The sequence below is a fragment of the Ostrinia furnacalis genome, unplaced genomic scaffold (assembly GCF_004193835.3).
Source record: "Ostrinia furnacalis isolate ACB-3 unplaced genomic scaffold, ASM419383v2 OfSCF5720, whole genome shotgun sequence".
Lineage (NCBI taxonomy): Eukaryota > Metazoa > Arthropoda > Insecta > Lepidoptera > Crambidae > Ostrinia > Ostrinia furnacalis.
Genome location: NW_021135959.1, coordinates 64,395 through 77,985, shown reverse-complemented (window position 1 = coordinate 77,985; position 13,591 = coordinate 64,395). Strand labels below are relative to the sequence as shown.

Sequence of the window (13,591 nt, the reverse complement as noted above, 5' to 3'; positions counted from 1 at the left end):
TGTTGGTCTTCCTAATACAAAATTATATTTCTATCTCTTACAGCAAGGGTCAACGGACAAGGACACCACATCGAGCCCAGAGAGCAACTGCCTGTTAGACCCGTCTGTTTTGTCCGACTTCACGACGCAAGCCCTTGTGCTGACCGTACTAGCCACTCTAGTCAAGTATACCACAGGTTAGTATTCTATACTTACGAGCAAAAGTATGGAATCACCCCATTGTGTTTTGTTCCGAGGGATCTTAAGAACTGAATGACTATGTATGTATCTGTGGTATCAATTTAAAGTTTTATAATATTGCCTTTAAAATGGTACCATTTTATTTGTCTTCTATTAGTCATTTAGTTTTTGTGATCGCTCGAAACGAATAGGGTGATTCCATATTTTTGCTCGCGAGTGTATATTGTTACTAGCTGTGCCCGTAACTTCGTGTGTGAAAATAGTTAAAATAATATTTCTCGTTTTTGCAACATTTTTCTTTACTGCTCCGCCCCTATTGGCTGTAGGGTGATGTTATACAGGGTGTTAGGTAAATGGGTATATGAGCCGACACTAGCCCATGTTAACATGGTCATATAAATGGTATGGTGAAGTCAGAAAATTGATATCTTCATTTTAATTATTTTAATTTTCATACAAATCGGATTTTTTTTAAATTTATTTTGTATGAAAATTTAAAAAAAAATGATGATATCAAATTTCTGACATCACCATACCATTTATATGACCATGTTAACATGGGCTAGTGTCGGCTCATATACCCATTTACCTAACACCCGGTATAGCCAAATTCAAAACACAAAAAACATTGTCTCTAATCATACTCTGGCGACAGACTTATGTAAGATGGTGGTAGCTGGAAGGGCGAACTTAGACCAATCAAAGTGAGCAACAAGAGTATTGTCTTAATTAAAAGAAATAAAACAGTTAGATGAATAAAACATTTATTTCAGATGAAGATGAAATCCGAATCCTGTACCAATACTTAGCTGAGGGATCTGTGGTGTTCCCCAAAGTATTTCCCGTCATGTAAGTCAATAATATTATCATCATCATCAAGTCATTTCGTCTTCACTGCAGTAAAACGAACTTTTATGATTTACATGTAATTTGTGACACGTGACTCCCCTTTAGACACGTGACTCCACTTTTTAGACAAATGACTCCCCTTTAGTAACTCCCCATTGAGATACTTGGCTCTCCTTAGACACTTAACTCTATTTAGACACGTGACGCCCCTTAGACACGTGACTCCCCTTTAGACACGTGACTCTCCTTTAGACAAGTAACTCCCCATTGAGATACTTGTCGTTCCTTAGACACTTGACACCCCTTTAGACACGTGACTCCACTTTAGACACATGACTCCCCTTTAGACACGTGACTCCCCATTGAGATTCTTTGCTCTCCTTGGACATTTAACTCTATTTAGACACTTGAGGTCATTTCGTTTCCACTGCAGTAGAACGACCCTCTCGGACTTAAGGGAAAGAAGAAGGTGGAAAAGAGCTATTTTTGTAGTCATTATTTATGCAAAAACATAAAAGTGCATTAAAATCCAGCGTCTTCAATAGTGTATAGACAATTTTTTGACTCATGTTCAGATTAGTCAAAGAGAAATATTTGTCACTAGTACTTCTTTTCTTTTTCTTGACACATTGAAATTTATTTATACCTTTCCTTTTTTACGGAAATATCAGTTTAAACGAGGTCTCAAAACATATTTTGTGTTCCCAACAGACATAGCTTACTGGACATGCGTATAAACCACGTGTTGACTCACTGCAGCGACCAAGTCATACTCAGCGCTGTGCAGAGTATTATTCAGGTAAGAACATTATCATAGGGTTTATTATGAGATTTTTTTTTACTTAATTTGTTATTGGCGATGAACTTGTATTTTCTTTGTCCCAGAGAAGTTAGAAAAAAATAGGATTTCTCTAGAAAGAAATATAGTTGATTGCAAAGTGATTAGAAATTTGAAATGACTCATCTTCGATCCGGTTATTTTGCTCTTTAGGGTTCCGTACTCAAAGGGTAAATTGGGACCCTATTACTAAGACTCCACTGTCCTGTCTAATATCAATAGGTTGCTACTTTTAGAGGGGCCCATATAACAAACATGACTTTTTTGCCGTTTTCTGTTCGAAATCCTTAATTTCAGAAACCGAGGCCTAACCTAGTGTGGGTGTCATAATAATCTTGTGTACCATGGCTATGTAACTTGTAAAATAAAGTGTTCCTGTATTTTTATTTTCAGAACATGCTGGCTTCCGAAGATGCGAGCCAACAGCAACTTCATTACATGCAGAGTTGCGGCTTCGGCGGACTGTGGCGGTTCGCTGGACCTTTCACGAAGGTGCGTCACTTCCCTTTTTATATGCATTTCTACCGCTTGAATAATCTATTTTTTTTTAATTTATTTATTTAATATTGAACGAAACATACAGCTTTTATATTTTTGTTTTTAAAGGTAAATCATGTAGGGTCATCCCTAATCTGCAAGCGGCCTAATTCGATGGCGCCCTAAACGACCTGAATGATTCACAGAACCAATGCACAGCCGAGAGCAGCGAGCTATTCGTGAACTGCCTCGAGGCCATGGTGGAGACCTGCCTGCCCGGCGACGAGCCGCTCGTGCGCCCGCCGCCGCCCGACCCCGACCCCAAGGACGACCCGCACCGGCTCGCTGGTACATACACTAGATCTCCCGTTGAGACACTTGATTCCCCTTTGACACGTGACTCCCCCTTGGACTCCCCTAGACACTTGGCTCCCCCTAGACACTTGGCTCCCCCTAGACAGTGCACAGCCGAGAGCAGCGAGCTATTCGTGAACTGCCTCGAGGCCATGGTGGAGACCTGCCTGCCCGGCGACGAGCCGCTCGTGCGCCCGCCGCCGCCCGACCCCGACCCCAAGGACGACCCGCACCGGCTCGCTGGTACATACACTAGATCTCCCGTTGAGACACTTGATTCCCCTTTGACACGTGACTCCCCCTTGGACTCCCCTAGACACTTGGCTCCCCCTAGACAGTGCACAGCCGAGAGCAGCGAGCTATTCGTGAACTGCCTCGAGGCCATGGTGGAGACCTGCCTGCCCGGCGACGAGCCGCTCGTGCGCCCGCCGCCGCCCGACCCCGACCCCAAGGACGACCCGCACCGGCTCGCTGGTATGTTTGGCCGGATACCGGATACCGGATATCCGGCCAGCTGCTAGGCCGGATAGCCGGATATCCGGCGGCCGGATAGTTGGCCCATTGTCTCGTTGCATGTCGTGACGAGTTTAGCTCCGCACAGGTGCTTCGAACGAGATCAGTGGGTCTATTAGTAGACTAGACTAGTCACACTTTTCGAAAATCGAATCCGTCCGAATGGAATGTCAGATTTTGCCACTTGTCTAGGGGGCAGATCAATTCGGGCGATTTTGTCACTTGTCTAGGGGGCAGATCAATTCAATTTCGGTTGCAATCGTGAGTAATTGAATAGAGGAAATTAAATTAGTTGCATCATGTCATCAGACCATCAGCATCAGTGAAAAAAAATCGCCTATTTTATTTGGCAATATTTCGACATTAACAGATATTTACTATTTATGTATTGGTCATTAGAGTGAATAGCCAGAAAAAGAAATAAGTTTTGAAAGGCTTAATATGGCTTTTTTGTAACTTTTTGGAATTTAAATAAAATCCGTCATTATTGTAAGCCATTTTATTGATATTTACCTCAAAGATGAATGTATTTCATTTTATTAATAGGAAATTGTCGTAGTTTTTTAATATCCGGTATCCGGCCGGATAGTGAGTTACTATCCGGTATCCGGCCGGATAGTAAATTTAGGCCGGATATCCGGCCTACCGGATAGTTACCGGATATCCGTTTCATCTCTAGTACATACACTAGATCTCCCGTTGAGACACTTGACACGTGACTCCCCCTTGGACTCCCCTAAGACACGCGACTCCCCTTTGGTCTCCCCTTAGGCACACGACTCCTCTTCGGACTCCCCTTGAGACACTTATTCTCGCCTGAGACACGAGACTCCCCTTTGGACTCCCCTTAGATACGCAAATCTCCCTTGAGAGACTTGAATCCCCTATGGACTAACCTTCGACACGCAACTCTCCCTTGAGATACCTGAATCCCCTTTGGACTCCCTTTAGACTCGTGACTTACCCTTAAGACACTTAGGTTCGCCTTAGACATGAGACATCCCCTTGAGACACTTTTAGGCTCGCCTTAAACATGAGACACCCCCTTGAGATACTTTTAGACACCTTAGACACAAGAGTGCCCCTTGAGACACTTTTAAGCTCCCCTTAGACACGCGAGTCCCCTTTTGAGACACTTTTAGGGTCGCCATTGACACGAGACTTCCCCTTGTGACACATTTAGACTCACCTTAGACACGTGACTCCCCTTTGGACTCCCATTAAACACGTGATTCCCCATTGGACTTCCCTTAGACACTTGATGCCCCTTATACTCTTGACACTTTTTAATCACTATACTTTTTTGGATACTTGACTTTTCTGGACATTTGACTGCTTTTGGACACTGGACTACTTCTTCGACTCTTCTAGGTTATTTTATTTCTTTTATACACTTCTGTTATTTATTTTATACATATACATCCGCTCTAATATCACGTTTGTTTACAGGTGTGCACCGCCAGCCGACCATATACTGTTCCGGTCAAGACACTTAGTTCAAAGAATCCTTAAAAGTAAGTGCTATTTTTAAAGTTGGCAGATTTTTAGAAACGGATCTTTCTACTCATGTTAATGAAATGAATGAGATCAATGATGATATTTCTTTTTGCTTACAAAGAGGACTTTTTTACACGTCCCAATTTTTGGCTTAGGAAAAATAATGTACTGAGAAGAAGCAGAAAGACATTCTTTCAATGAACAAAGTGAAATCGCTTAGCAAAGCGAAGTGACAGCGAGTTGATGCGAAGTGACCTCGAAAAGAAAAACTGTCACGAAAAGTCATCTAAGGGGCGTATAGAAACTTTGCTTAGTTTGGAACTAGATGGCGTTTAACAATAATTAAAACGGCATAAGCAGTGTTATCGCTAGGAAACGATCTCTTCCAGACAACTTAGTTCTTTGAGATACAAGAGTTGATTTAGTACTAATTTACCTAACCTAGTTTATTCAATTATATTTATTACTTTTACCAGGATACAAAGGTATGACGCCCCTCCAGTCACCATAAGAAGTGGAATAGCTGTATACGACGCTGTTTCGAACCAAATTCATCCTCATCTTCTTCATAAGAAAACTGGGGCGTGGCCGATGTATCTAACAACCTATTTTGAACCATATTATTAACAGCATAGCGTTGCTGTCAGTTCAAAATGACGTATATGTCAAATACTTTAAAAATATACAGTTTTTTGTGTCTCCTGAAAACCTACTGGTATAACATACATCCTTTTGAACTGACAGCGAAGATAGATCATAAATTATTGCTCATCTCTTCATAAGAAAACTGGGGGCGTGGCCGATGTATCTAACAGCCTATTTTGAACCCTGTCACCCAAAGCATAGATCACAATTCAGGGTGACACTGTAGCTTATTTGTTGTTACGTTATAAATGTTTAAATGTATTATGCACGTAGAATTATAACGCCTAGAAACCGAGTAAGCGCTAGAAAAGTGAGGCACGAGACCACTGCTTTAGTTTTTCCCATGCGTTCTGACGGTTGACTAAGTCAACTAGTGAAAACGTATGTTTAGATGACCTACATTGACTTGTCTCACCAAACTCATTGACAGGGGGGCGCTAGCATCGTTCAACTACATAGTTTCTAACATGGCAAAAATCGGAACCAACGATCCGGTATTGACGGTGGCGCTCCGCTGTCAATGTCATGGATAGGACAGTTCAGTATTTCGGAACTATAAGATAACTTGGTGACTTATGATTTTTGTCTCACTTTAGACGAAGCGCTCGTAAAAAAACTCCATCTAGGTGTTATTTAACTAAGATTATGCACTTATATGTTATATGTGTAGTCAAAATGGCTCTAATAGTAAACGTAGGTTCCGTAGGACACTTTAGACTCTGTCTATGATAATGAGAAAGGTCATAGACCATAGACAATTTGCTTTAACAATTGCACCGCGATGAAATGACAATCATAGACTACCAAAAAGAAGATATTTGCCACCGTATTTTGAATCATAGCAAGATGTGTTGAGGTTTATTAATGAAACATTTTACATAGCTTACTAGCGGCCGCCCGTGACTTCGTACGCGTGGATCCCGTTTTATCCCCTTTAAATTTTTCCTGAATTTTCTTTGCTATAAACCTCACGGAGCCCGAGACCTTTCCAACGAATGCAAAACCGAAATCGGTTCGTGCGTTCTGGAGTTATAGCGTCAGGAAGGAAAACCCGACTTATTTTTATAGAGTAGATTACACAAATGTAGAGAATTGTAGTTCTCATGTCATTAGACATTGTCTAAAGTGATTAAATAGTATAGTAAAGTCCATTATTAGTGGTCCATTACTTTCAGAAATATAGGGTGTTATAACAACTAATTTTTAAATAAATTTATTTTCGCCTAATTACATAAAGGGCTTATAGCGTTTTATGCATTTATAATATTAGAATAGATTTAAGTGACAGATCTATAAAAAAGTATTTTTTTGCGGAAATCTGTTTTTTTTAAAGGATATTGGTAATTTGTATTTATTTAAAAAACTACTGGACCACTACACTATTACATGGGTCACCCTCTTGGACGAATAAACCACTGGACGCGTAACGAGTGACGTTTTCGTCTTTACCCCGCTAGCACTTACCATGGCTAAATTAGCCATGGTAAATGTTGTCAGGTTGTCACTTTGTCAGTATGACGCCAGCTCTCGAAGAGTAAAAATATCACGAAAAATGGGTAAATGCGCCGTACTTTATTGCAAAAAGTATTCCTGTCACACAAGAAATGTTTCTTATCACGCGTAAGTACATTTTAAATCTATTATACACACACCGGCAGATTTAGCGGAACGCAAAAAAAAGAATGAAAATAAGGAAAATTACTATTGATCTATGAAATATTTANGCAGGCGCAACCGACTGTCACAAACACCATTGGTGGAGAAAACTGGGTACCCCTAACACGAGACCAAAGCGAATCAAATATCACAGATAAATATACACATTCCTATAGTGAAGTATTGAAGAATGGTAATAAACCACGAGGTTCAGGCACCTACAACATAACAGGAAATCAAAATCCTCATATAACCCAATCGGGTCAAACCAGTAACCAAACACATAGTGAGTATGAGATCACTCTACTAGAAACAATTAATAGACAAGCTCTAAAAATTGACTTACTGTTACAACAAATGGGGACCCTAATAAACCTCATAACTAAGTGTAGTTATGAGGTTTATTAGGGTCCCCATTTGTATCATTTCGTCTTGCTGACTAGTGAGTCAGCAAGACGAAATGACTTCTATTCGTATTGGAGCATGGAATGCAAATGGACTAGCTCCAGTTAAAAACGATCTAAAAATAATATTAGAAACGAACAAAATAGATATTATGTTAATCTCTGAAACACACCTTAATGTTAAAAAAATGTTTAAACTACAAAATTATGAAGTGCACTGTACCAACCACCCGGATGGCACCTGTCATGGAGGGACAGCAATCTTAATTAAAAATCACATCAAACATCACATTCATAGTAGGGTCATGGAGGATTACCTACAAGCTACTACAATCACACTGGAGGATAAGAATGGTTGCATAAATGTAAGTGCGGTTTATTGTCCACCACGGTTCAATACTAAGGAGGAAATATTCAGAGAATATTTTAAAGATCTTGGAAATAGATTCATCTGTGGAGGAGACTGGAACAGTAAACACACACACTGGGGGTCACGATTGACAACCACCCGAGGCAGGGAGCTGAAGAGATGTATGGACAACCTCGGAATATCATCATTATCTACTGGTGAGCCTACCTACTGGCCATCAGATCCGAATAAGATTCCTGATCTGTTGGACTTTTTCATCATAAAGGGCTTTTCCGACAACTATCTAGACATTGAAAGCTGCTGGGACACAACCTCTGATCACTCGCCTATAATATGCACCCTGAGCAGAACAATAATATACAGAGAAACACAGACAAGACTTTATAACCACAGAACCGATTGGGTGCTATTTGCCGATTATTTGGAGGCGGAAACAGAATTGAAAATAAAATTAAAAACTGAAGCTGACATAGATGATGCAACATTCTATATAACCAACCTAATACAGGAAGTTGCATGGCGATGTACACCACAATTGAAAACCATAAGTAAAACTACTAACATACCTCTGCAAATACGAGAAAAACTTGTGGAGAAAAGAAGACTTAGAAGAGTCTGGCAGCTGAGCAGACATTCGTATGATAGAAGACTCTATGAAAAAGCAGCTAAAGAACTGAGGGAAATGATAACAGAGAATGAGAACTATACATTTGAACAGAAACTGTCATCTTTATCTGCTAAAAGGTGTGATGATTACTCTTTATGGAAATTCACAAAGCAGTTCAAGAGACCACAACAATCAGTACCACCATTGAGAGCTCAGTCGGGAGCTTGGGCCAAAACTCCTAAAGAGAAAGCCGAGATCTTTGCTCAACATTTAAGTCAAGTGTTTGTACCAAACTCTTCAACAAGGAGTGATTTCGAAAAGGAGGTAAATGAATATCTCGAGAGCGATCAGCAGCTATCACCACCTATAAAACTTATAACACCAAGAGAACTACAAAGAGCAATAAGAATGTTGAGCAACAAAAAGGCTCCAGGATATGAATAATTTGTAATATTATTTGTACCTATGATTTACCAATGGCATTATAATAAACACGATACAATAATTAATTATAGTCTTGCAATTAAAGAAACTTTCAATATTAAATCAATCCATAATTCATTTATCTCGTTAGGTTCATTCATTCATTCATTTACATAACTATCGATAAAAATTTACGATCTTTTCCCAGCACTAAATGTCATTATTTGACAATTGTCAAACCTCTCCCCCCGCAAAAAGTGGTTGATCGTGTTTCCTTACAAATCTTGTAGGTTTCGTGTCCAGTGGTTTATTCGTCCAAGGTCACCCTATATGTTTAGGTTTAAGTAAATAGAAATTGTAAGCTCATTAAAAAAGTACTAACGACACATCACAGAAATATACTTGCTATAGTTGTTGCAATTCACGAAGGCGAGTGAGCTTTACATGTGTTATGGCTCGCTACTGTTCGTTTTTCAAAAGTTTTGATACACATTACACTATCGTTATGTGCATGTACACGTACACACACTTGAGTTGCAAGAACTATACTAATATTAAATGCACACATTATAGTATGTATATGTATACATATAAATATGCATACGTTATTTTTTGTATATACGAAAGCCGAAACATGTGTCACGTATTTCAATCTTTAGAATCAGTATAAAAAAATTAAAATGATACCTTGAAAACTCACGGAGTTCCAAGCTTTTTTGTTGTCCCATTATCCGCACGCGAGTGTATACATCGTACAGCGCGCGGCACTTTCGTTGTTGACAACGCAATGTTTGTTATGTTTGTCTATGGGCGACGGTAATCACTTACCATCAGGTGATCCGTCTGCTCGTTTGCCTCCTGTCACATAAAATAAATAAAAAATATTGCGATGAATTCTATTACTGATTCTGAACAGTTTTAAGGTTTCGTATATAATAAAAATAACCTTGTATATGTATAGTATTACACACCTGATACACATCTAGAGTTGTATTATCTAGTCTATGTATACAACAGCCTACTAGTTTATATTATTTAGTCGAAATACAGTAGTTAAAACATCAGCTTATACATTTTTTTTGCAGTATTGCACATAAATGTATTACAAATATAATATTATAATGTGCCATAGGGTTTAGCTTATGACGTATGTACGATTTTAAGTTATATTATTCTTTTATTTTTAACACTATAACTGATCTAACTTAAAAATATTTTTCAGTGTTGACATTAATAGAATACTATTTACTGGAAAATTAAAAAATATGTAGTTTTTGAGACGAACTGGATTTTACATTATGTATGTCAAAAGAAAAACTTTTTATTAGTGCATAAGTGAAATAGTTTTAATCAGCCTACTCGTGAATTATTAGTACAAAATTGATTTATGTTTTTAATTATTATATCTATGCGAACCATGAGGATTATAGTTTTATAAAAGCTACTAAATGTGTACTTGGTTGCATTTAATTTAAAAAGTGTTAATATATTTGCACAGTATGCTTTTGCACAAAAACACTATAGAATAGCCAAATAATTAAAATATGTGTATTAAGCGTATACGTTTTTAATATACTTAATATACGTGCTATATAAATATACAGATAGATACTCTATCTTATATGACACAAAAACTGAAAATCACAGAACAAGAACTCACAAGTTTGAACGACTCAATTAACACGCTCTTATCGTTATGAAGCGATCTCTTCCAGACGACCGGAAAAAACAAATTTACTTCTTAGGACAAGCTACTTTAAATTCTCTAGAAATAATTTTTTTATGAAAGAAGGAGAAGAAATGACAATCAAATTAATTTTGAAATATAGTCCAAAATATTTTAAATTAAATATTAAAATTTATTTAATTTGTACATCCCTGTATATGAAACAAAGTCATACATCACAAAGTCACGAATTATGTCTTCCCATTTATTGAATTTTGTTTCATTTAACGGTTGTGGACACATCTTTACACTATATTATTATTATGTATAATAATTTTAAAACGCCCCAATATTATTATTTGAGAAAAGGACATTTTTGTTAAAATATCAAAACATTTTCTCCTTTTACCATATTTTAAAATAGGACAAACAAATAATCATCAGTTTTGCTTTAACTAAAAATATTTGTTGTCTCATTTTATAATAAGTATTATACAAATTAAAATATGAAAAAAATTGACAAAACTGATTTTATCTTTTAGAATATTATTTCAGTGTATAATTTTTTTAGAAAGGTATAGTACATTAAACGCTCTCTATAGTTAAAAAGATATTTTTATAATTTAAAACAAATACTACAACGGCTTCTAATATTTTCACACTATTTCTACTACACTTTTAACGATACAATATTAGTGTTAGAAAGAAAGAAAGAAAGAAAGAAAGTATTTATTTGATGCGAGTATTAAAAGCGTTACAAATAAATAACAACTTAAACACTAAAAACTGATAGATCTATAACTTTATAATATCTGTTTAAGAATGGATCTGAAATTTTATGACTCCTGGCACCGATCTGACGTGAATGTGACGTGACGTTTACTAACTAAGCATGTTGGTGTAATAGTAAATAAATATTATAAAATGTAGAAGCTTAGGTTTGGATGCACAAAAATCCCGAAATAAAATAAATCACCCTAATTTATAATGCACAAATACCTGCAAAAAATATAAATTATGAGTCCACCCAGATTTAAAGTACAAATTTCGTCGAGCCCATGTCGCGTTATAGTCACGTCAGGTGTGCTTAAGTGCTATAATAATTTATTCGTTAGTTTTTAAAATATTTTTACTTATTTTACAGAATCAGATGGAAAATAACGCCACCCCTATTTTTGAGACTTTATTTACTTTTTTTTACTTTTATGATGAGCAAATCACAAAAATAGAGGTGGCCTAACTTTTCGCCAGTATTTTACAATTAGATTAACGATTAGTTGTGTCGATAGTTATTGTTGTTATTAAAATGAGGCTTTAGTTGTAATAATTATTTATATTAATATGTTGATGTTGTAGCTTGGAATTTGATGTGTAATTTTAAGGCCTAAAGTTAAAACCAGTCGCATTTATTAAACTGTCAAGGGATTTTCATGCACTTATGCCATAAAAAGTTGCTTGTTTCTTTAAAAAGCGAGGCTATAACTGCCGATTCGAGGGTAGGCAGTTCGAACCCCGTTGTCCGCTGTACTAAATATATGGAAGCTGGGAACATAGAATTTTCAGATAGATCCAGTTTATTCTGTAACCCATTATTGGTACCGTTTAAAAGAGCTCGTGAAGCAATTTCAGGATCAGTAACCGGTTTTTCGATATCTTGTATAGTTTAGAAAAAAATAATTGAGATCACTTTAAGTTTCCACCCTGTATATTTAGCTGGAAGGCTTAGTGGCAAAAACAAAATACGAATTTAAAAAATCAATTTTACTATGGAATAAGTGCAGTGAAAAAGTCCCTTTACGTACAATCCTATGTAGTAGCTTATCTCAACTGTCAGCATTTTCCGAATGGTCTAAAAATTAGTAAAATCTGAATGTTTCTACACTTTTATTATTATACAATTGAGATCTCAAAATATCTGCTTATACATGTAAATGTCACCGTAAAATTGTGAATACCGTCAGATTATAATGTGACGTAGATACATTACAATCTAACCTAATCTGACTGTTAATTAAAATCTCACGTGTTATTTTATAAACTGACGGAGTTCACAATTTCACGTTGACATTTTAAAAGAAATACATTTATATTAATATGGATGTTAATGACTATTATTATAAAAGATCATCATTATTGTAATGCATGTCAAACTAAATATTATAAGTTTTATTATTACCTTGCTGGAAATTTAATATTTAATGAAAAAACTACATACAAAAAATATAACTCTGCATAAAATAATGGTTCCTGTATTCAAATTCAATAATGAAGTAAATAAACTCCATTTATAGAAAACTTACGAAACATATTTTTTACAGTTTTATTTTAATTTTTGCAGATTATTAATATTTTTTTGTAAAATTTTAAATGATTTTATATCACAGTTGTCATGGTACAATAATGTATTAATATTTATATATATTTTGTATTGTTATATATTTTAAAAAATCTAAGTATTGAAATTGAAAGAGAAATAATAAGAAACCGAAAGGAGCCAAGCATGTTACATAAAGTTTTAAACACACGGTTAAATAATAAAGAAATATATTATTAGAATTTAGAATATTAGACATTTTTAAATTAGTCTGATCAACCACAACATCAAAAGCGTGATCATATTTTATACGCAAGAAATAATACAACTTTGCATTTGTTTTACTAGATGGCGCTAAACATACATTGCGAAATACTTGCGAATGCGATAAATTTGAACTTTATTAAAAGGCAGTAAGGTAGTCGTTAAGATTGAAAACATCTAGCTAGAGGAAAGGGAAGAGATGTAGATAGGTATATTAAACTATTTGATTTATTCACTTTTTTTTTCTTTTCGCTAAATAATAACTTTCATTGTTAGCCATTGTTAAAATCAACATAAAAATGTTTTGTTTTAGAGTTTTTATAAAGCAAAAATAAATGTGATATGTAGTTATCTGGAACGCAACAGTTTCAGTGTTTTTTAAATAAATAAATAACTAGGAAGGGTGTAAAAAAGAACGTAGGTTATTTTATAAACCAATTTTTGTGACTGTGCACCTCTCAGTCTTGATTAATTAGTTATTGGTAGCTTTGACAGCGTAAACACCCTTATTATTATTAAAATTTAATTCATTCG

General features: G+C 36.1%; 1 protein-coding gene across 1 annotated transcript in view; it reads left to right on the top strand.

Moving 5' to 3' along the window:
- Positions 1-6,303, top strand: part of Nf1 (neurofibromin 1) — a gene marked incomplete at its 5' end in the record, with an annotated part of 54,050 nt that extends 47,747 nt beyond the window's left edge. The window contains 7 exons of the mRNA XM_028316469.1: positions 44-176; positions 954-1,029; positions 1,741-1,828; positions 2,261-2,359; positions 2,551-2,692; positions 4,661-4,725; positions 5,185-6,303. Coding sequence (XP_028172270.1) covers positions 44-176; positions 954-1,029; positions 1,741-1,828; positions 2,261-2,359; positions 2,551-2,692; positions 4,661-4,707 — 585 coding nt within the window. The remainder of the gene's footprint in view (positions 1-43; positions 177-953; positions 1,030-1,740; positions 1,829-2,260; positions 2,360-2,550; positions 2,693-4,660; positions 4,726-5,184) is intronic.
- Between the last annotated feature and the right edge of the window lie 7,288 nt (positions 6,304-13,591).